A 26,134-nucleotide genomic window follows, 5' to 3' on the forward strand; every position below is an offset into this window, starting at 1 on the left:
CGCCGTCAGACTCGGATTCAGACTCATCGAGAGCTCGAACAGAGCTCAACGGCTCCACACATGCAACACACGCCTGATAATACACATCGGGCTCCAAGGGGCCCGCTGGAGGTGCAGGTACCTGAGGTTTGTCCAGCGGTTCATCTGCCGGCTCCTCTTCTGACAGGCCCTTTCCCAGATGCTCATCCACTCTCTCTGATGGCTGTCGGAGAATACATTATTATATGATCAATCACTCAAACAGAGACCTTTGCTGCTTGTTCAAACTACTCATTTAAAATCATAGATATATAAACTAGATATCTCATACAGACCCTGAGCATGCGTCAATACTGCCACCATATTGGTACAGTGCTCCCAAGACAAAAGTCATTCAAATGCACTAGTCAAGACTAAAGCCAATGTGAAGATGCTGGACTCTAGCGCTGTGTACAGGTGTAGTAACGAGCGAAGCAGGTACCTATTTCATAGGTAAGATAAGGCTGCCTGATAACATAACAGTGCTGTACCTCAATGTGCATACTGTCCACCCTAAATTATTGAATATTATAAATGTTATACAGCATTTAGATCAGACAGGTATGCACACTGAGACGCAGGGATATCGATGATTCAGTCTTTCATAACGGAGATTCATTCACAAACAAATCACTCCCTCTGTTAGAATTAGAAGTGAAACAGGAGAGGGGGTGTGTGTTAACAGGGAGGGAGCATAATACTTTTCCACACACACAAACACACGCTCTTTGAACTCATGATCATGGATATATGTATATATGGATGGCCAGACCTCTACTGCACCTTGGTTCCACATTCATTTCAAAGGAGTGCTACCCTGTACCAAAATGGCGGCTCTATTGAAGCATTCCTTCTAATACACAACAATAGCGTAGCGACATCTAATGTAACTATTTCTATGATTTAAAATGAGTTGAAACAACACAATTCTTAAAAGGTAATCAGTGACTAGTTATCTTGATGTGTCTGAGAAACTCAACATGCCCCCCTGACCTGTCAGAACACAGTAAACACAGTAAGTCTGTACACACACACACACACACACACACTATAATCTGCTGTTTTACTCCACTGAACTCCATATAAAAGCCAGAAACACATTAAATGACACACCGTCCCCCTTAATCCCACCAGAGAACAGCAGAAACACTGAAGAACACATGATTATCTGCTGTCATGGCTTTACAGTCAATAAATGGGATTATAATAGAAGTCAATGGAGTAAAACCAGCAGCAACATCACCGAGGGACAGTCAGTGTGAACACTACACATGGGTTAAAGAGTTCTCAGATCAGATCAGTTTAGTTCTCATACACTTCTCACTATAAATATACATTTACAAAGAAGCAACTTGTAAAATCTCATCTCTGGAAAGCTTTTCTTGTTGGAAATACGTGAATAATTCCACATATTGTGTGTTTAGAACTGACCTGACTCTGTGGTGTATGTAAAGCTGCAGGCGCAGGCGTGACCAGAGCAGATGCAGATGCAGATGGAGACCCAGATGCAGAAACAGGCGTCCAGCTGCGTGCAGACTGCAGGAGCGCCGTCAGCTCAGGAGACATCTCCTCAAAACTGGGCTTCGGCTGAACACACACACACACACACACACACACACACACACACACGCACAGCATTACAAATACAAACACACACACAGCATTGCAAAAACACACACATCATGAGTTCCTGACACAAACAGAGTTACAAACACACACACACACACACACACACATCATGAGCTCCTGACACACACACACACACACACATAGGGTTTATTCATAAGAGATGGATCAGAGCTTGGCATGAGAAGGACGAGTGTTTATAATATAATTCCAGCAGTAGGTGGCGCTGAAGATGTGTGTCATTGTGCAGAAATCCAGCCTCACTTCTGGTCTAATCTGTGTACATATACAGTGTTGATCATTAATGAGTGCACCCCTCACAGATCTCTCTTTTACAGTAATGTTCTCTGCAGGAGCTTTACAGTAATATCTCTGTGCAGAGACATCAGATTATTGAGTTCTCCTATGAATAACCCAGACACCCAGCAGCAGGGACGGCGAAAAAGAAAGATTCTCATTCATTCAAAGCAGCGCATTCACAGAAACACCAGGACAAACAGATGAAGAAAAACAATGTTCAAACAAAATGTTCCCGCTTTTGGGCTCAGAGACTCAAACAAACAAACAAACAAACAAACAAACAAACAAACAAACAAACAAAGAGAGCAACCGCAAATTCCAGTGTGAGGGATTTGTGTTAATCACTATATAAATACATGCATCTTGACTTAAAGGGTACCTATTATGCAAAACTCACTTTTATATGGGGTTTAACTCCAGTAGTGTGTCAGCAGTGTGTGAAGATCTCCAGCCTCTAAAGGTTAACATTAATTAATCGTGTTTATTATAATCAGACTTGATAAAAACAGTCTGCAGGAACACTTCTTCATCAGAGGGGGAAAGCCCCGCCCACTAGTGCCCATCTCTCCATCTCATTAGCATAAACAGCAGCCCTGAGTGAGAAGCAGCCGTCTGTCCATTAGCCATTAGAGTGTTTTCAGAGTGAGAGAGCATTATCTGTGTGCTATCTTTAGCTCAAACTCAAACACACACACTCTATCTTGTAAAAAGAGGCATAATAGGTCTCCTTTAAGAGTTTTTTTGTCAAAAAATAAGACACAAAATACTAAATGTGATCATATGTGGCAGCATTATGAAGATGATGGTGATGTAGACCAGCACAAAAACACAAAGACAAACACAAAGACGTGTCGGAGAAACAAAACAAGGTTCCTGATCTCAAATGAAGAAATAAATAAGGAAATAAAGAGCGACAGCAAATTCCAGCGTGAGGGATTTGTGTCAAACGCCAAACAGCAAGCAGGAGCTCTGGATCAGATCCTCCGGCGGGTAATTTTACCACTTTGGCTGTCGGAGAGGTTCTGAGGAGCGCCGGAGAAATCCGACCCGCCGACAGATCCTCGCTTCTGGGCCGCACTGAAGACGGAGGCGGCACGGAGCTCACAGAGGACAGAAACCTATAACTGGAGCTGTGTTTCTTCTCTGGAACCTTCGGAGGAACTTTAGGAGGAACTTTAGGAGGAACATCTTCAGCTTTCTCTGAATGAATCTTCACTGGAGGAGCTTCATCTATGGTGGTCTTCTCTGGAGGAACTTCACTGATGGTGGTCTTCTCTGGAGGAGCTTCATCTGTGGTGGTCTTCTCTGGAGGAACTTCACTGATAGGAGTCTTCTCTGGAGGAGCTTCATCTACGGTGGTCTTCTCTGGAGGAGCTTCATCTATGATGGTCTTCTCTAGAGTTTTCTCTGGAGGAGCTTCATCTTTGGTGGTCTTCTCTGGAGCTTCGGGAGGGATCTTCTCTGCTGGAACGCCCTTCTGAAAACTCCTTCATGGCTTCGGCTGGAGGAGATGCGTCTTGCACTATGATTTCAGGCTGAATGGAGGATTTGTCTCTAGTTTCTACCGGTGCTTTATGTGCTTCAAACGGAGGAACCTTGTTTATAATGACCCACCCGTCAGACTCCTATGTTTGACACACAGAGATCACGTTAGAGCGGGTCACACATGTGTGTTAGAGACGCCTCAGTCATACAGAAATATGATATAAGGAGATTCATCAACAGGTACAGTTGAAGGCTAAATTACACAACCTCATCTGACATTTTGAGCTTTTTTATTGTCATTTTTGTTGATTTTTTGATATTTTTACAGTATTTCCTATGATATTTTTTCTTTTGGAGAAAGTTTTTTTGGTTTGGCTACAGTAAAATCAGTTTTACTTTAATTTTAAAGTCAATATTAATAACACTCTTAACATATGTTTTTATTTTGGATTGTCTCCAGAATAAACCACTGTTATACAATAACTTGCCTAATTACCCTAACTTTACCCTAATTACCATAGTGAAGCCTTTAAATGTCTCTTTAAGCTGTATAGAAGTGTCTTGAAGAATATCTAGTCTAATATTATGTGCTGTCATCATGGTGAAGAGAAAATAAATCAGTTATTAGTTAGTATATAATAAGTTACTACAGTGCTCAGCAAAACTGAGTTCACCTCATGTTGAAGATGAATATGTTTCTCCATCTCTCAGTGAATGTGTATTTTGGTGCATTTAAATAAAACAGATTTATTAAACAGATATATTTATTACAATAATATTTCAGTCACCAAACATATTGAGAAATTGAAAGATAATACAATTAAATTCAAGCAAAATAATGCAAAAATAAATTACAACCTACAAAATTTCAACTAGCTTTTTCCATATTTTTGCTTCTCTTGATTCATCCTCTTTTAACTTTGTATTTAATATTTATCTCTCACATATATACATTTGGCTGTGCTAGTGTTTGGAGCGTTCCTGTAGGTTTAGTTAGATAAGCTCCAGATTTGGCTTCAGTGCTGACTAATCTAATGTATATGCACAGATATAATATTGTAGAGCTTCATATTAAACATATGAATTTAAAAGAGAGATGTGTGAGGGGTGAACACATATATATGCTGAGCACTGTGTGTGTAAAATGTGTTGTAAAATCTTCTTTCTCTTAAACAGCACATGGGAAATATTTTGAAAAGTATTTAAAATGTCACAGTAGAGTAAATTATTAAGACTTCAACTGTATCTATAACGATATCTAAAATATCGGAACATACTGACATACTTGTAATTCCAATGGTTGGAAATAAGATGTATTTTCTTGTAAAAATTCCAAATATGCTGCGTATATGACGCATTATATATATGTGTGAAATCCAGATGTGAAATGTGCATATATTTCCATATATCATTTTTCTATATGGGGGAATCATATCCAGAACACACACACACACATTGACGGACACTGTTCACAGACACCTCGTGAGTAAATCTCATACCTCATCAACCTTCCTGTCATTCTCCTGCGTATCCAGAGCAACTGCCATTTCCTGTGTCTCCACCACTACTTCCTGTTTGATCTGAAGGAGAAGAAATGGATGGAGCTCAGATTGATGCAAAACAATAAACAAAACATGCACTTCTTTAGAGTTGTTATTCTATAGTTGCTATGGTAACACAGGAACTGTAGTAAAGTACTGTTTCTTTATTGTTGTTGTTCTATAGTTGCTATGGTAACACAGAAACTATAGTAAAGTACTGTTTCTTTAACGATGTTATTCTATAGTTGCTATGGTAACACAGGAACTATTGTAAAGTACTGTTTCTTTATAGTTGTTATTCTACAGTTGCTATGGTAACACAAGAACTACAGTAAAGTAGTTTCCCTTTATAGATGTTAGTCTATAGTTGCTATGGTATCAAAAACTGTAGTAAAGTACTGTTTGTTTATAGTTGTTATTCTATAGTTGCTATGGTAACACAAGAACTATAGTAAAGTACCTAGATCAATCAGTTGTGGTGATTCTTCAGTTGCTATGGTAACACAGCTTTAATAATATAAACAAAAGAGCCAATTTAGAAATAAAATGAACTATTTTATAATATAGATAATATAACAATAATAAGACAATAAGAACATAAATATATATATATATAAGTCTGTGTGTGTGTATAGAGTGCTGATCATAAATGAGTACAGCCTCTTTTAAATATGATTATTTGTATGCATTTCTCAGTGAATATAGACAATAATGTTAGGTGTATTTAAATAAAATAGCTTTATTAAACAGTTAAATCCATTAAAATAAGAATTTGCTCACCGAACATCATTAGGAACAGATAGATGATGCATTTAAATGATGTCAAGCAAGAAATAAAAAGAAAATTACAAACCACCAAATTTTAAATGAATTTGAATATTTTTTTATGATTTTTCCTGTTTTTTATTTTATTTAATAATTAGTGTGTAGTAATGTTTGTACTGTGATCTTCAGTCGTGTAGTTAGATGAGTTGATCAGTTTTGTCTTTGGTTCTGACTAATCTCATCTGCACAGATATAGTACAGTAAAGCATCCTGGAGAGAATATTACTGTAACAGAGAGATCTGACAGGGGTCAGTTCATTTATGCTCAGCACTGTACATATATATATATGAAAGACCAGATATAAACCAGAGATGTGTGGTGTAAAAGTCAGCTGTTTGCCTGTTCCTCAGATGTATAATTCAGAAGCTGAAGTGTGTTTTGCTCAGAAACGCAGCTGATCAGGAAGAGGATTTCTCTCTCTCTCTCTCTCTCTCTCTCTCTCTCTCTCTCTCTCTCTCTCTCTCTCTCTCTCTCTCTCTCTCTCTCTCTCTCTCTCTCTCTCTCTCTCTCCTCTCTCTCTCTCTCTCTCTCTCTCCTCTCTCTCTCTCTCTCTCTCCTCTCTCTCTCTCTCTCTCTCTCTCTCTCTCTCTCTCTCTCTCTCTCTGCTTTATATAAGAGGCACATAATGATTCTCCTGCTCTGAACTGCTTAGTGCTGCTAAACGCCGCTCCATGAGAACTCCTGTGTTTCTGCACAGAGATTTTACTGCAGGAACAAAACCTCAATCAATGCCAGACTTTCTGCTGACAGCAAATCATTGGTCACTGAAGCTGCTCTGACAAACGCCATCCTTACACACACAGCTGGAGGATTACACACACTTACTGATTACACACTACATCACTACATGCATGTCTGTAATAGCATTTCTTAGATTACACATTTATAGTAATGCTTTTTTTGTTCATATTTGTATAGTTTTCCTCATACAAACACACACACACACACACGCACACACACACACACACACACACACACACACACACACACTCGCACACACACTATATATTTAATATGTCAGAAACACACACTGCAAATATAGGGTGTATGTGTGACTATAACTCACACATACACCCTATATGTACATTATAAGAAAAAAACTACACACATACAATATTTACAAACTCACACCACACATACATACTATATATACATCACATAACTAACACCTCATCCAGCACAAGTGGCTCGATCCTTGGTGTCTCATTCAAAAGTGGTGAGCGCACGAATCTAGTTTTTGCTTTGAATCAACATTACTCTGCTGACCCAAAGTCACTTAATTTAGTCTCTTCTGAAAACAACACCAGATGTTTTGCTCATCTATAAAATGCTTCTTGCTTTCAGATTCAGAATATTCTGGACTAGAAACAAGACACAAACTGTGAGTAAAGAATGTTCTGAAGTGATATCTCTGACCTCGTCCAGCACCAGCGGTTCAATCATCGGCGGTTCCTCCCGCCGTGGCGAGCGTAGCGGGGACGAGGACAGACGCTTCTCCCACTCGGTGAGGCCCGCCGGCTCGGCTCCACCCTCCAGGAATGTCCTCTTCAGCTCACTGATGTTGGTCTGTGGCTTCAGCTGCTCGTCCGGCGTCAGATCCGCCTCCTGGAGGAACACAACAACACAACATTATTAATAAACCCTGCAGTCTCCAATACAGAGCATGACATTTTTTGGGAGTAAAACAGGTCACAGGAATCCCACAGGATGAGGAACAAAATCTTATTAATCCCGGGATTGGGATGGGAGCAAGATAAAGTCAGCAGGAGTGGGATTCATAATAACACTATGATACACAAACACAGCATTTATATGATCAACTATTCATTCATTCAGCTTCGGTTTAGTTCCTTGTTTATCAGAGATCGCCAGAGATCCTTTGGTGAAGGAGAAACCATGGTTTGGGGAGAGATTGGATGATCAACATCAACAGCCTGAGGTCTCAAGACATCTGTGCTGCCCATTACATTACAAACCACAGGAGAGGGACAATTCTCCAGCAGGATAGCGCTCCTTCTCATACTTCAGCCTCCACATCAAAGCTCCTGAAAGCAAAGATGCTCCAGGATTGGCCAGCCCAGTCACCAGACATGAACATTATTGAGCAGGTCTGGGGTAAGATGAAGGAGGAGGCGTTGAAGATGAACACAAAGACTCTTGATGAACTCTGGGAGTCCTGCAAGAAGGCTTTCTTCACCATTCCAGATGACTTTATTAATCAGTGATTTGAGTCATGTCAGAGATGTATGGATGCAGTCCTCCAAGCTCATGATGGAGTCAGACACAATATTCATTCTGTTTATACACACACACACACACACACACACACACACACACACACACACACACACACACACACACACACACACACAAATCTCACCTTGGTCTTCGCTTCAGACTCGTCCTCCTGATCCGACTGCACAAAAAACACAATAATCATGAGTAATTATGAGAATGATCAGAGTAAATGCTGATATGAAGGAAAGCTGAACTCATTAACATCTCCAGGAGAATAATCATGATGATTGTCATAATCAGATGAAGGTTTAATGAGGACATCAGCAGCAGTGTTTCACTGAGGGGCTGTACAACACGGAAAACACAACTAAAACCACTAATTACTAACTTTAGGAAATTAGTAGCATTTAGGATATTGAAAATATTATATATATATTTAACACTGTTCCAGAGCTAATGTGTTATTTAAATGTAAAGAAATCATATAAATATCATGACTTTAATGTGACAATGCTTTAAGAAAGTTCTTTTTGAAGACCAAATTTGGTACATAGTGTATTTAAAATATATTCTACTGTATGTAAAGAATTAAACCAATATATAAACACAACTTGTTGCTAAAATTGCCTTTTAGGCCTTTTTAAACCCACACTCTCAGAAAAAAAAGGTTCAATGTTGTACAAAAGAAGGTACAAACCCCTGTCCCTGCAGCAGGACCTTTTTATGGGACAGAATTGTACATTAAGACAGAGAAACAAATGTGTACCGTTGCAGTTTGTACCTTTAAGGACATGATTTGTACCATGGGAAACCAAAACGTTCCTTCGGTTTTTATAACCTGCAGATGCAATATTGTACCTTCAGCAAAAGTACAAATCTGATCCATGAAGATACCACTACAGTGTCAAAACTGCTTACCAAACATTTATTTAAACTGCATTTAATGTTTAGTTTACAATAGCTATAGTTTAATGTTCATCAGTTGTTTTGTATTATAGAATTTAATAATGAATGTTGATGAGTTTCTTTAAACACATGCTTTTAAATCATGATTCATGTTTTAATATGGAAATTATTCATACAATCACTTTGCCTTTCAGTCATATTTATTTTCATAGATATTGTAATAAAGACGTTGTTCAATACTTTTGTACTTTTATATAAGAACAATTGTGTACCTTCATTTTAATTGTACCATAAAGGACACATAAGAGAATAATAGAGCTCTTTCCTCTACCATATAGGGTACAACTTTTACAAAGGTACAGGACTGATCCTTAAGGAGCATTATTTGTACCACCGTCTACCTTTGTTTCTGAGTGTGCATTATAAACTGCTATAAATAAGCCTTAGTTTTTTAAAGTGCTATATAAAGGCCAACACTGCTATAAAGTTGATTAAAACTATTTTCTGTCATTATAAAGTCATTAAAGCTGCAAATAAACAGATGTTAAATTTCAGATTTTAATCCAGGTATTAAAAATACTTCATGTGGTTTAATGATTTAATAAAGGGACATATAAAGACCAATATTGGTGTAAAGTTTGTTAAAAATATATTCAGTGCACAGACAATCAGATGTAGCCAGAATAGAAACACAACACCCTAAACTGAACACTGAGCTTTTTCCTCCTTTAAAGAAATGAATGAGCACTGGGATAATCATAATGCAAGTATTATTTAACATAATACCACACTGTATACTGAGTTTAGTCTTCTAAAATCACTTTTTACACATAAAGCTTTTAGCTTTTCATGTTTTCAAGGGATAAAATGTGCATTTTTAGCATAAAATTAACATTCTGTGTTCATATTCTGGGTTCATCTGATTTCCTGTAGAAAAGAGCATCCTGTAAACCATATTTGGTCTTTAAATACCACATTATTAATGCATTAATCAAGCACAAATCATGTGTGATGAGTGTCTGAATCTGAACAGACCTCAGTGGCGGTCAGTTCTCCATCTACAGCAGTGTCTGTCAGATCAGTCTGAGGGAGAAACACAGAAAACACACACACACACACACACACACATGCAACATTAGTGGAGTTAACAGAGTACATTCAAACACTGACACTGCTCTCTGCATATTTTTGTATATCTGCATGTGTGTGTGTACCCGTGTGTCGAGGCGTGCTGGTGTTGCTGGGCTGGGCAGTGACAGCTCTGTGGCTCTGGTGCTTTCGTCGTCGTCCTCCAGAATCATCACGTTCTCCACCAGCACCGTCTGCGTCTGCGTGTGTGTGTCCGTCTCTGTCTCTGTCTCCGTCTGCTTCAGCATCTGTTTGTCCGCATGTGTGTGTTTCTGTGGCTGCGGCTCCTCCTCCACCTTCTTCTCCGGGGTCACTGTGGTGATCAGGTCACTCATGGCAATGCCTTTTGCTGCACCGTACAACGCTGTGCCCATCTCTACACACACACACACACACACACACACACACACACACACGCACACACACACACACACACACACACACACACAGGCAGACAGATTCAGTGCTGCAGTCACAATAACACTGAACAATGGCTGCATTATATGAGTGATTTAAACACACAGAGTTCGAGGATTCTTCAACACAGATGATCTACACTGGACATCATCTCCAGTCTCCACTGCAGAACATCTCAGATCCCCTTATTTTACTCCAGCTGTTTGCCAAAGAACGATTTTGGTCTTGCTAAATGAACTAAAGCTCAGATTAAACAACATTAATTAAATAACAGGAACACATGTCCAGCTTTGTATATCATTATATAGATGTTTGTAGAGTTTGAAGAGTTTTAAAGGCGTCACATCATGAAATATGTGAAAAATCTGTGAATTTATGTGCACACACACACACACACACACACACAAACACACAAACACACACACACACACACAAACACACACACACACACAAACACACACACACACACACACAAACACACACACAGGCTTTCCTTCCATATTAAATTTTACAGAAAACACAAATAATACATATGATAATGATGTGAGGATGATGATGATGTAATCGTGTGATGATGATGATGTGATGATGATGATGATGTAATGATGTGATGATAATGATGTGATGATGATGATGATGATGTGATGATAATGATGTGATGATGATGTGATGATGATGGTGTGATGATGATGATGATGATGATGATGTGATGATGATGATGATGTAATGGTGTGATGATGATGATGTGATGATGATGATGATGTAATGATGTGATGATAATGATGTGATGATGATGATGATGTGATGATGTGATGATAATGATGTGATGATGATGTGATGATGATGATGATGATGTGAGAATGATGATGATGATAATGATGTGATGATGATGTGATGATGATGATGATGTGATGATGATGGTGATGTAATGTGATGATGATGATGATGTGATGATGATGTAATGATGTGATGATAATGATGTGATGATGATGATGTGATGATGATGTAATGATGTGATGATAATGATGTGATGATAATGATGTGATGATGATGATGTGATGATGATGATGATGATGTGATGATGATGATGATGTGATGATGATGGTGATGTAATGTGATGATGATGATGATGATGTGATGATGATGATGATGATGATGATAATAATGATGTGATGATGGTGTGATGATGATGATGGTGATGATGGTGATGATGATAATGATGTGATGATGATGTGATGATGATGATGATGTGATGATGATGGTGATGTAATGTGATGATGATGATGATGTGATGATGATGTAATGATGTGATGATGATGATGTGATGATGATGATGTGATGATGATTTAATGATGTGATGATAATGATGTGATGATGATGATGTGATGATGATGATGATGATGTGATGATGATGATGATGTGATGATGATGGTGATGTAATGTGATGATGATGATGATGATGATGATGATGTGATGATGATGATGATGTGATGATGATGGTGATGTAATGTGATGATGATGATGATGATGATGATGTGATGATGATGATGATGTGATGATGATGGTGATGTAATGTGATGATGATGTGATGATGATGATGATGTGATGATGATGGTGATGTAATGTGATGATGATGATGATGATGATGATGATGATGATGATGATGATAATAATGATGTGATGATGATAATGATGTGATGATGGTGATGATGATGGTGTGATGATGATGATGATGATGATGTGATGATGATGGTGATGTAATGTGATGATGATGTGATGATGATGGTGTGATGATGATGATGATAATGATGTGATGATGATGATGTGATAATGATGTGATGATGATGTAATAATGATGATGTGATGATGATGGTGATGATGTGATGATGATAATAATGATGTGATGATGATAATGATGTGATGATGGTGTGATGATGATGATGTGATGATGATAATGATGTGATGATGATGTGATGATGATGGTGTGATGATGATAATGATGTGATGATGATGTAATAATGATGATGTGGTGATGATGGTAATGATGTGATGATGATAATGATGTGATGATGATGTAATAATGATGATGTGATGATGATGGTAATGATGTGATGATGATGTAATAATGATGATGTGATGATGATGGTGTGATGATGATAATGATGTGATGATGATGTAATAATGATGATGTGATGATGATGGTAATGATGTGATGATGATAATGATGTGATGATGATGTAATAATGATGATGTGATGATGATGGTAATGATGTGATGATGATGTAATAATGATGATGTGATGATGATGTAATAATGATGATGCGATGATGATGATGATGTGATGATGATAATAATGATGTGATGATGATAATGATGTGATGATGATGTGATGATGATGGTGTGATGATGATGTAATAATGATGATGTGATGATGATAATAATGATGTGATGATGATGTAATAATGATGATGTAATAATGATGATGATAATGATGATGATAATGATGTGATGATGATAATGACGTGATGATGATGTAATGATGATGATGTGATGATGATGATGATGATGTAATGATGATGATGATGTGATGATGATGTGATGATGATGTAATGATGATGATGTGATGATGATGTAATGATGATGATGTGATGATGATGATGATGATGTAATGATGATGATGTGATGATGATGTAATGATGATGATGATGATGATGATGATGATGATGATTCAGACTCTTGTAATACTGTGATCAAACACTCAACAATTAATTAAGTAAGAAAATGAGACACTTTCATAGGCCTAAAGATGAATATATTATAAATGATTCTTAATATGAAACTAAAGAAGAATATGAAAATATTCTATGAAAAAAATATGAAAAAAGAATGGAAGAGCGATTTTTCCTATTTATCAGGAACATTTATTACAGCACCGACAGCCACAGCGGAATCAGCTCAGGCCTCTGAAGCAGAAGCAGACGGAGCACCAGCGCATGCTAAACACACGCGGCTGCATGCACACACTCACTCACACACGCACACACATACACACTCACTTGCTCGAGATCAATCTATCAGGGTGAAACAAGCAGACGGGGGTCTCCTGCATCTACAGGGTTTGACAGAGAGAAGCGTCTCTACCTGTTGATCTAGTGCCATTTACATTGACTGTTGCTGTGTTGACTGGTGTATTCCGCTGAGCTGAGGAGATTCACACACACACACACACACACACACACACACACACACACACACACACACACACACACACACACACACACACACACGTCAGACTAGATCACATGCACAAACTCAGAGTGACCCTAAAGCAGGGGTGTCAAACTCCTGGAGTTCCAGGAGGGCCGCAGCTCTGTGCAGTTTAGTTCCAGCCCTGCTTCAACACACTCACCTGAAGGCATCAAACAAGCCTAAAGCACTCCAGTAGTTTGATCAGGTGTGTTTAATTAGGGTTGGAGATAAACTGTGCAGAGCTGAGTCTGACACCTGTGTCCTAAAGCGTCTGTTCACCACAGTCTGATTCATCTGTTCTGCAGGATCTGCACCATATTTCAGGTTTCTGCAGCTGTTTACATCTATTCCATCTATATATTTCGATTTTTATGTGCATTTTAAAATATTGCATGAAGTCGGCATGAAAAGAAGTTAAGATTATGCATGATTTCATTCTTTGGGACCTGACTGGATCATTGGAAGATGAGTGTTGCTAACAAAATAAAAGCAGATGTCTTACAAATGGACAAAAGCTGGGCAGAAAAGAGACATGCTATGATAGCCGCGCCCAATAGGACTGATTCATTCATTCATTTACTTCTTGGCTTAGTCCCTTTATTCATCTGGGCTCACCACAGTGGAATGAACCACCAACAATTTCAGCATATGTTTTAAACAGCAGATGCCCTACTCATCACTGGGAAACACCCATACACTCCTGTTCACACTCCATACACTATAGCCAATTCAGTTGATCAGTTCCCCTATAGTGCATGTGTTTGGACTGTGGGGGAAACCAGAGCACCCGGAGGAAACCCACACCAACACGGGGAGAACATGCAAACTCCACACAGAAAAGCCAACTGACCCAGCCAGGACTCGAACCAGCAACCTTCTTGCTGTGAGGCGACAGCGCTACCCACTGCGCCTCCGCGCCACCATAATAAGACTGATGGACCCACCATAAATAACTGATAGCCCCTCCCTAAATTATTAATAGCTCCACCCTACAATTATGATAGTCCCACCACAAAATTACTGACAGCTCCGCCCTAAAAGAATGATAGCCTGGCCCAAAGGACTGATAGCGTTGATCCAAAAACTCATAGCTTCGCCCTAAAAGTAAGATAGCCCCACTCTAAAGAGCTGATAGTCCCGCCCTAATGAACTCATAACTCTGGCACAAAAGACATAACTCCACCCTAAATGACTGAAAACTATGTTTGTGTGTGTGATTGAGTGTATGTGTATCTGTGTGTGTGCATGTGTGGGCATGCATGTGTTGGTGTGTGTGCATCTACGGGCATGTGTGTGTGTGTGTGTGTGATTGAGTATTTGTGCATATGCATGCGTGCATATGTGTGCCTGAGTGTGCGTGTGTGTACGTGCGTGTGTATGTATGCGTGCATATGTGTGCATGCGTGTGTTTGTCTGTGTGTATGTGTATGTAGGTGTGTGTATGTGTGCATGTTTGTGTGTGTGTGTACGTGTGTGCGAGCATGTGTTTTTGTGTGTAAGTGTATGTGTGTGTGTATGTATGCATGCACCTGTGTATGTGTGCATGCATGTGTGAGTGTATGTGTGTGCATGCACATGTGTTTATGTTTGCGTGTGTGTGCATATCTGTGTGTGCGTGTACCTGTATTTGTGCATATGTGTGCCTGAGTGTGTGTGTGTGTGTATGTGTATATGTGTGCATGTGTGTGCATATGTGTGCGAGTGAGTGTATGTGTGTGCATGCGCATGTGTATATATGTATGTGTAAGTGTGTGCATCTGTGTGCACGCATTAATTTGTGGGAATGTGTGTGTGTGTGTGTGTGTTTATGCACTCTGAGACCGCCAGATTTATGCTGCAACACAACAGAATTCTCCAATTAGAGCAGGAGCAGGATGGGGAACAGAGGTGTACAGGCGCCTCAGGGGCCCAGATTACAGGTTAATGACAGTCTGCGCAGATAAATCCCTGTCCTGCCATGAGCCGCGCGTCTGTCTGAACAATACTGACAGCGGAAGAGGAAATACAACTGCAAACAAGGAAACAGACGTCTGCTAATGACTGATACTGAGGATGAGGAGAACAAACACAGCAGCCTAGCAGATGACGGACACACAAACACAGACTCGAGGAGGACAACACACACACACAACAGATGAACAGACGAACAAGACAAACCAACAGGCAATCAGACAAACAAAAGATGAACATTAGACCAATGAACAACAAACAAACAGCAGGTGACCATACAAACAACAGACAAAGAGACATACACACAGAAACACAACAGATAAACAAAAGACAGACCAACAGACAAACATCAGATGAACAACAGACAAACAAACAAACAACAGATGGTCACCAGATGAACAAGAGACAAACAAGCAGACAAAACCACTAAATAAACAACAAATGAAGAACAGACGAACATCAGACGAACAACAGACAAAACCACCAGCAAACAACAGACAAACAAAACATAAACAACAGATGAACAGGACACAAACAACAGACAAAACTACCAGACAAACAACAGACAAAACCACCAGACAAACAACAAATGAAGAGGATACAAACAACAGACAAACAAACAACAGACAAAAGATAAACAACAGATGAACAGGACACAAACAACAGACAAAACAACAGACAAAAGATAAACAACAGATGAACAGGACACAAACAACAGACAAAACAACAGACAAAAGATAAACAACAGATGAATAGGACACAAACAACAGACAAAACTACCAGACAAACAACAGACAAAACCACCAGACAAACAAACAACAGACAAACAAACAACAAACAAAAGATAAACAACATATGAAGAGGACACAAACAACAGACAAAACCACCAAACAAACAAACAAACAACAGACAAAACCACCAGACAAACAAACAACAGACAAACAACAGACAAAACCACCAGACAAACAAACAACAGACAAACAAACAACAGACAAAACCACCAGACAAACAACAGACAAAACCACCAGACAAACAAGCAACAGACAAACAACAGACAAAACCACCAGACAAACAACAGACAAAACCACCAGACAAACAAGCAACAGACAAACAACAGACAAAACCACCAGACAAACAAACAACAGACAAACAAACAACAGACAAAACCACCAGACAAACAACAGACAAAACCACCAGACAAACAAGCAACAGACAAACAAACAACAGACAAAAGATAAACAACAGATGAATAGGACACAAACAACAGACAAAACTACCAGACAACAACAGACAAAACCACCAGACAAACAAACAACAGACAAACAAACAACAAACAAAAGATAAACAACAAATGAAGAGGACACAAACAACAGACAAAACTTCCAGACAAACAACAGACAAAACCACCAAACAAACAAACAACAGACAAAACCACCAAACAAACAAACAACAGACAAAACCACCAGACAAACAAACAACAGACAAACCCACCAGCAAACAAACAACAAACAAAAGATAAACAACAGATGAACAGGACACAAACAACAGACAAAACTACCAGACAAACAAACAACAGACAAACAAACAACAAACAAAAGATAAACAACATATGAAGAGGACACAAACAACAGACAAAACTACCAGACAAACAAAAGAGGAACAACAGACAAACAGCAGACAAACAAACAACAGATAGTCAACAGACCAATAACAGATGAACAAAAGACAAACATCAGACGAACAACAGACAAAACCACTAAACACACAAACAACAGTCGAACTACAGACAAACAACAGACCAACATCAGGTCAGCAACAGACCAACATTTAGGACATACAGACAGACAGACAGACAGACAGACAGACAGACAGACAGACACACTGATAGATAGAGAAATAGACAGACAAAGCAAACAAACCTCCATCTAGACTGCGGGACATGGTGTATCGTTTGCTGGAGGAGCGCTGGAAGTATGGTGCTGGCCGGACGATCTGTGAGCTGGCACGTCTGGTCTGAGCCTGCGTCCGGCCGCTGTAGCGGAACTTAGACCCCAGAGTCAGGAACTTCTTAGGGGGAGTTTCAGGCAGCACCAACCTGCAGACACCAGGAGAACCATCAGTAGAGGCCATGCACTGTGATAAACTGCTATCTTACTGCAATCTCTTGTGTAGCTCAGCTCGATATGGTGATAATACCATACACTGTCATAAAAGAGTCAGTGAGTCATCACAACAAGAAAACTGGAGACCCTCACCACAGAGTTCTGTCTTGTTACTAGTCCAAATATCTGAAAACTCCTGAATCAAGAAGCATTTTATAGACAAGCAAAACTATTGTCCTGTTTTCAGAAAAAATGAGTCGAAATGAGGTGAGTTTCTCATTAAAACAAGTAAACTAATCTGAGAATGGGCTGAGTCTAATAATCTCGCTTTCATTTTGACAAGAGATTATTTCACTTATAAATGTGATTCAATGAACGATTTTTCACAGTATTTTTAATAATTATCAGGATATTAAGCATGTTTATTACCACAATATATTGAATGCTGATGTGTGTGTGTGTGTGTGTGTGGACGGCGTGACGCTCACCTGAAAAATGTGTGATGTTCCACACACACCTTCCACAGTCTCTTGGCCGCTCTGTGGTTTGGGAGTTTAAAGCCGATTGTGCTTTCAAACTGCTCAAACTAAAGACAAAACACACCTGATCAGTTTAGAAACACGACGTACACACAGAAACAGGCGGAAGAGTATAGAAAATACTTTCTTTGCAGTCTATGAAAAGTTTAATCAATGTTTTATTAAGCTGACCAGCAGGTGTCGCTATGGTTTTAAATGCTTGTTTTATTTATTCATTCATTTTCCTCCGGCTTAGTCCCTTATCTATCAGGGGTTGCCACAGTGGAATGAACCACCAACTATTCCAGCATATGTTTTGGCACAGCAGATGCCCTTCCAGCTGCAACCCAGTACTGGGAAACACCCATATACACTCATTCACACACACACACACACACACACACACACACACTCTTACACTATAAGCCAGTACATACACTACAGCCAGTTTAGTTGATCAGTTCCCCTATAGCGCATGTGTTTGGACTGTGGGGGAAACCGGAGCACCCGGAGGAAAACCACACCAACACGGGGAGAACATGCAAACTCCACACAGAAACACCAACTGACCCAGCCGGGACTCGAACCAGAGACCTTCTTGCTGTGAGGCCACAGTGCTAACCACTGAGCCACCGTGCTACTTTAACTCATCATATAACCCATAATCATTAATGCATTCAGATGAATTCTAGCGAACGTTCAGTTTTAGTTCGATTTCTATGCAGCGTTTAGTAAATGCGAGCCGTGTACAGCAGATGGCGCTCTCACCTCTCCGGGGCGGATCTTGATGTAGAAGTTATTGCGTTTGTAGGAGATCTTCAGCACTTTGGGCCAGGCGAATCTGTTGATGCGGAGTCTGTCTCTGTAGATGAGGAGGCCTGACGAACACACGCCCAGCATGATCTCCACCCCCTCAGAGTCCTGGCAAACCATTAAATTACAGAGCCGCCAATCAGCATCTCAGTATCATGCACAAACCAATCACATTAACACACTGCTGGTGCGCTCTGAATCAGAAACTAGCGACAGGGCCAGACAGAATATGCAGAAATTCTTTTGCAAATTTCGGTGCTGTGTTGAAAATCTGTGGAGGCTAATGCAAGTTTTTTTTTTTTTTTGCATTTACACAGTTTGACCAGCAGGTGTCACTAGTATGTGGTGTTTTGAACTCTTCAGTGAAGTATTTGGCCAAGCAGTTGTACTGTTTTGAAGCATTGGAAAGCTTCAATTCTTCCTACTTTAAATCAGAATTTTGTCAAAAATAAGTAGATTCTAATGCATGTTTTACTGAGAGATTTTATTTCTGAGAGTTTTGACCAGCTGCTGTCACCAGTGTGTGGAGTTTCGCACTCTTCGAAACAGTGAATTATTTTAGTCTGATTGTTTCGAAGCTTTGAAAAACTTTGATTCTCCCATTATTACTTTACATCGGAAGTTTGGTAAAAATCGATTGATTTTAATGTATAATTTGTTGCATTTACACAGTTTTGACCAGCAGGTGTCGCTAGTACATTCATTCAGTCATTCATTTACCTTTGGTGTAGTCTCTTATCTATCAGGGGTCGCCACAGAGGAATGAACTATTCCAGCATATGTTTTACACTGCGGATGCCCTTCCAGCTGCAACCCAGTACTGGGAAACACCCATACATACACTACGACCAATTTAGTTGATCAGTTCCCCTATAGCGCATGTGTTTGGACTGTGGGGGAAACCGGAGCACCCGGAGGAAACCCACACCAACACGGGGAGAACATGCAAACTCCACACAGAAACACCAACTGATTCAGCTGGGACTAGAACCAGTGACCCTCTTCAGACACCATGTCATCCCATTCACTAATCGAAAAGCTTCAAATCTACATCATAGGTCTCAAACTCAATTCCTGAAGAGCCGCAGCTCTGCACAGTTGTGCTCCAACCCTATCAAACACAGCTGATTCATATAACTGAGCTGTTCAAAAGAGTCATGAACTCCTTCATTAGCTGGATCAGCTGTGCTTAGTCAGAGATGGAGCAAAACTGTGCAGAGCTGCGGCTCTTCAGGAATTGAGTTTGAGACCTATGATCTACAGATTCTATTGCATGTTTTGCTGTATTTACAGAGTTTTGACCAGCAGGTGTCGCTAAAACGTGTTTTTTTAAATGGTTCAGTGAATCAATTGTGAAGTGTTCACTGAAGTTACAAGTTACAAATTACAACAATACAATTACAAGTGAAGTAATTGTTTTGTTTTGAGGCTTTAATAAATCATTGCTTCTCCCGTCACTACTTTATTTATTTATTTTAATTATTTTGTTCAGGGTTTTCACCTTTATTAGACAGGACAGTAGAGAGTATTGACAGGAACGCATGGGGAGCAGAGAGAGGGGAAGGATCGGCATAGGACCGCGAGGCGGAATTGAACTCGGGTCACCGTGAGCACCAAAGTGCATGTGTTGACGCAGTAACCACTACACCACTGGTGCTGATTTTATGTGGAGTTGTTAAGAAAGTACAGTAACAAAATACACAAGAAATAAAAATTAACACTTCTATTCAAGGTTTACAATGCAAACTCAATAGAGCCTTTTCACAAGCCTGTTATGACACGTTTAACCGTCATCAGCATCTTAAATCCTTGAAAGTTTTTAATATTTATATTTTTTTAAACATATGAACATTTATATGTATTTACGTATGTAGCATATCATCTTCGCTTGAAATTACAAAAAATGAATTACCACTTGCACCAGGCATTACTAATGCAGCGTCTATGGGACAGGACAGTACATTTGACGTTATTCTCTCCTCTGGTGGCCATCATCAGTCTCACACATTATTTTCCTTTTTCTGTAAGTCTTTATAACATCATTGTGGAGTTTTTCTGTCATTATTTCAGCAAATAAGACTGTAAAAAAGCATTTGTTGTATTCTCCTTTTCATTGTGCTCTAAGTTTCTGCTACTGAGAAACCCAGAAATGAGAAAAGGGTCTATTAGATCCACTTGCTTGGTAAACAGAGAAAGTGCTATAATATATGTACTAAAAGATGGAAAATATGACATTACCAACTGTTTTGTACATAAATCACATTATGAAATAATATTAGTCTACTGAAATTATTATAAAAACTGAATAAATATATATTTACACACATTTACTTAAGTATATAAACAGATTGAATGATGGGCTCAAACATATATCGCTCTCTAAAGGGCCACGAAAAGAATTATGACCGCCATATTGAAGTGTTTACCAAACTAAAGTGATCAAAACTGCACTGTAAAGAATGCTTCTCTAGTGCAAACATCTAAAAAATCTTAAATCAAGACTAATATTTTCTAGACAAGCACAAAATATAGTCTCGTTTTGAGAAATAATGAGTCAAGATTAAGAGAGTTTTTCATTAAAACAAGCAAATATTCTGTCAATGGGGCTTCATTTTGACTCTATTTCTAAGACAATATTTTATTTTTTGTCTAGAAAATGTGTCTTGATTTAATCACTTTTAGATATTTGGACTGGAAACAAGACAAAACTCTAAGAGAAGCATTTCTGCAGTGTAATAAGAGAATGTTCAGTTTTGCGTGAACTGACCCTTTCAGCTATTAGCTTAAACAGCTCAGAACAGAAGAGATATAGATCTATTTTAGAGCTGATCAGGTGTTTTGTGTGTCATTATCTCTATTCATCATTACTGGGATCTAAAGAGTCTCTTCACTCCAGCACGGCTACATTCATCTGCTATGAAAATACATTTGATTGCATTGGGAATCAAGAGGGATTGTGGGAGAAACGGGTATTTTCAGCACGGCTACTGTAGGAAACTGGGTCACGAACATGATGAAGACTACTAGAGGAAAACTGTGAGAATCTCATCAAGAAATACAAGTACAAATAACAGCAAAGATTGAGCTGTAAAATCAATATGGAGAAGCTCAGATCAGCACACTGCAAAACACGAGCTCTTACTGACAGTTTGAGTTTCTAGTCTAAATATCTAAAGATTCTTAAAACAAGAAGTATTTGATATAGACAAGAATAAAATATTGTCTTGCTTTCAGAAATATTGAGTCAGAACTAAGTGAGAAAACAAGCAAAATAACCCGACAATGGGGGAAGAGAAATAAACTCATTTCAAACGGCAAACAAGATCATTTCTTACCTCATTGTCAGATTATTTAGCTTGGTTTAAGCAAAAACTCTCTTCATTTTGACTCAGTATTTCTGAAATTAAAACAATATTCTTTACTTGTCTAGAAAATGCTTCTTGATTTAAGAATATTTTGATATTTAGACCTCAGACAAGTCCTAAACTCAAAGTAAGAGAAGCATTTTTTTGCAGTGAAGTGCTATCATGTGTGATTGTTGTGTCCTATGTGAGACCTGGACCCCCGGGTGTGGATGGAGAACGGGTTCTGCCCTCCCGTGAGCTTATGTTGTGCTAAATGAGCATGAGTTTCTCTCGACAAACACACATCATGGAGAATCTGAAGGTAAAAACTGTCTTTGCTCAGACAATGAGGTCAGTTCATGGTCATGCACAAAGACACACACACACACACATAGACATATACATATATAACGAATGCGTCTTACCTCTCCTTTAGCTGGAGAAAAGCAGTGAAAGAATCGTCCTATCAACTAGATCATCAGTAAGAAGAGAAGAAGAGAAGCACTGCAAATAATGCTTTTCTTACTTACACTTTGTGTCTTGTTTCTAGTCTAAATATCTGAAAATTATTAAATTAAACAAGCATTTCCTAGACAAGCAAAAATATTGTGTTGTTTTAAGACAATAAAGCCAAAATAAAGAGCGTTTATCATTAAAACAAGCAAAATAATCTGACAATGGGGGAAGACAAATAATCTTATGTCAAAAGTGAAAACATGATTATTCTGCTTCCCCCATTATCAGATTATTTTGCTTGTTTTAAGGAAAATTTCACTTCATTTGGACTCATTACTTCTAAAAACAAGACTATATTTTTCATTGTATGGAAAATGCTTGATGATTTAAGAGTTTATAGATATTTGTATTAGAAACAAGACAGATCATCTAAGTAAGAAAAGCATGTTTTGCAGTGAGAGTGGCTGATCTAACCCAATGTCAGGCTTCAGCTGTCTGAATGTTTATATATACAGTATATCAGCCCTAATGTAAAGTTGTGATTATTTTTCAAATATTACTGAAGTGCTGTTTAACAGAGCGAGAATATTTTCCATGCTACTTCATATTATATTTTAGATTCTGGAGAAAGCCTTATTTCTTTTACTTTGGGTGGGAAAATGTATTTATTAAATAAGTGTAAAGAAACTGCTGCGGTCAATATTATTCACCCCCTTCAGCAATATTAGTGTTGGATTGTCTCCAGAATAAACCACTGTTATACAATGACTTGCCTAATTACCCTAACTTTACCCTAATTACCCTAGTGAAGCCTTTAAATGTCACTTTAAGCTGTATAGAAGTGTCTTGAAGAATATCTAGTCTAATATTATTTACTGTCATCATGACAGAGAGAAAATAAATCAGTTATTAGAGATGAGTTATTAACACTGTTATGATTAGAAATGTGTTAAAAACAAATATGATAAACATTTCACAGAAGTTTGTAAGTTTATAATAATTTTGTCCTTGACTATATATTTATATATGGGAAAATCAATGCATAGTTTGTTTTGGGAAATTTTGCACAGATCAACAGACATTCATTCATTCATTCATTCATTCATTCTCTTTTCATCTTAGTCCCTTTATTAATCCGGGGTCGCCACAGCGGAATGAACCGCCAACTTATCCAGCATATCTTTTACGCAGCGGATGCCCTTCCAGCTGCAACCCATCACTGGGAAACATCTATACACACTCACTAACACTCATACACTACGGCCAATTTAGCCATATCAACAGACGTATAATAATAATAATAATAATAACAACAATAACAACAATAATAGTAATAATAATAATAATAATAATAATAATAATAATAATAATAATAATAATAATATTAATAATAATAATAATAATAATAATAGTAATAGTAATAATAATAATAATAATAATAATAATAATAATAATAATATTGTTATTAATAATAATAATATTAATAATAATAATAATAATAATAATATTGTTAATAATAATAAAAAATTATAATAATACTAATATTGTTAATAATAATAATAATAATAATAATAATAATAATAATAATAATATTGTTAATAATAATAATAATAATAATAATATAGTTAATAATAATAATAATAATATTACTAATATTGTTAATAATAATAATAATAATAATAATAATTATAACATTAATATTGTTAATAATAATAATAATAATAATAATAATAATAATAATAATAATATTGTTAATAATAATAATAATAATAATAATATTGTTAATAATAATAATAATAATAATAATAATAATAATAATAATAATAATAATAATAATAATAATAATAATGAAACATTTTACAATAACAATGTTATCGTTGCAGGATAATTATCTTAACCTTTTTAAATGAAGGTATATTTAATAGAGGAGTAAAATAATTGAAGATACAGTATTCTTTATTATGAATCGAGTTTAAAGATAAAACTAAAAGAAATATCAGTCTGTGGGTCAGAAAGACAAATGACTTCAGACTCTGCTGGCAAGATCTTTTGATTTGTCATAAAACATCTTGATTTAGCCTTTTTTAATGAAGTAATTCTCATTTGAACACTTATTAATACACTGCTCCCATCAAAGGTTATAAAAACAGAAGCATTTCTATAATACACTGAGATATTGAGAACAGAGAATCTACCACAATAACATAATAATAAATAATACATGTTTGTATTCCTCCCTTCTCATCTGTGTGTGTGTGTGTGTGTGTGTGTGTGTGTGTGTGTGTGTGTGTGTGTGTGTAGTTTGAGTTGCTGAAGTAGAATCAGACTGAACATCTGACAGATGCACAACACCACAGACAACAACACTGAACACAACACAGTGTGTGTGTGTGTGTGTGTGTGTGTGTGCATGTTATTTGCAGTGTTTGTGTGTCTGTGTAATGTAGTGTATTGTTTGAGTGTTAAAGTATTATTTTAATGTGTGTGTAGATCTGTGTATGTTTGTGTGTGTGTGTGTGTGGTGTGTTTTGTTGAGTGAGTATGTGTGTGTGTGTGAGTGAATGTTAGTGTGTTATATGTGTGGTTTATGTTTGTGTGTGTGTGTGTTGTGGTGTGTTTTGTTGAGTGAGTATGTGTGTGTGTGTGTGTGTGTGTGTGTGTGTGTGTGTGAGTGAATGTTAGTGTGTTATATGTGTGGTTTATGTTTGTGTGTGCGGTTGACTGTATATGTATGTGGTTTAGTGTGTGTGTGTGTGTCTGTGTGTCTGTGTGTGTGTGTGTCACTGTGTACCTTTGCATGATGCAGGTCGACTCCATACATTGAGAGTTTCTTCACATTCTCCAGAAAATGCATCTCAGCTTCAGCTGGCGTCATTCCTCTAAGAAACACACACACACACACACACACACACCACACTGCATCATGGGAAACGCAGCATAACAATCCCTTCTAATTGTACAAAAGTCAAGATGGAGAATCATTCTCCACATCTATAATCCTCTTAGTCTATGCTGACATTATCTTCAGCAGCTCAAACACTCTAATGGCTAATGGACAGACGGCTGCTTCTCACTCAGGGCTGCTGTTTATGCTAATGAGATGGAGAGATGGGCACTAGTGGGCGGGGCTTTCCCCCTCTGGTGACACGTATAAAGAGAGAATGTCAATCAAAGTGTTTCATTCATCAAGTCTGATTATAATAAACACAATTAACTC

The 26,134-nt window shown here is 37.9% G+C and overlaps 1 protein-coding gene across 5 annotated transcripts in view; it reads right to left on the reverse strand.

Annotated features, from left to right (window-relative positions):
- epb41l3a (erythrocyte membrane protein band 4.1-like 3a) overlaps positions 1-26,134 on the reverse strand; it is a 49,226-nt gene that overhangs the window by 6,079 nt on the left and 17,013 nt on the right. For 4 of the 5 annotated variants that reach the window (XM_056450905.1, XM_056450906.1, XM_056450903.1 and 1 more), the window contains exons 8-18: positions 25,709-25,796; positions 19,073-19,225; positions 18,275-18,372; positions 17,604-17,779; positions 10,155-10,444; positions 9,976-10,023; positions 8,177-8,212; positions 7,213-7,401; positions 4,929-5,009; positions 1,450-1,605; positions 122-202 (exon numbers count right to left, since the gene is read on the reverse strand). In XM_056450905.1, coding sequence (XP_056306880.1) covers positions 122-202; positions 1,450-1,605; positions 4,929-5,009; positions 7,213-7,401; positions 8,177-8,212; positions 9,976-10,023; positions 10,155-10,444; positions 17,604-17,779; positions 18,275-18,372; positions 19,073-19,225; positions 25,709-25,796 — 1,396 coding nt within the window. Of the gene's footprint in view, positions 1-121; positions 203-1,449; positions 1,606-2,944; positions 3,361-3,415; positions 3,570-4,928; positions 5,010-7,212; positions 7,402-8,176; positions 8,213-9,975; positions 10,024-10,154; positions 10,445-17,603; positions 17,780-18,274; positions 18,373-19,072; positions 19,226-25,708; positions 25,797-26,134 lie in introns of all 5 variants that reach the window. The other variant, XM_056450907.1, reaches the window with a different exon arrangement.

The sequence above is a fragment of the Danio aesculapii genome, chromosome 24 (genome assembly GCF_903798145.1).
Source record: "Danio aesculapii chromosome 24, fDanAes4.1, whole genome shotgun sequence".
In the NCBI taxonomy this organism is placed as follows: domain Eukaryota; kingdom Metazoa; phylum Chordata; class Actinopteri; order Cypriniformes; family Danionidae; genus Danio; species Danio aesculapii.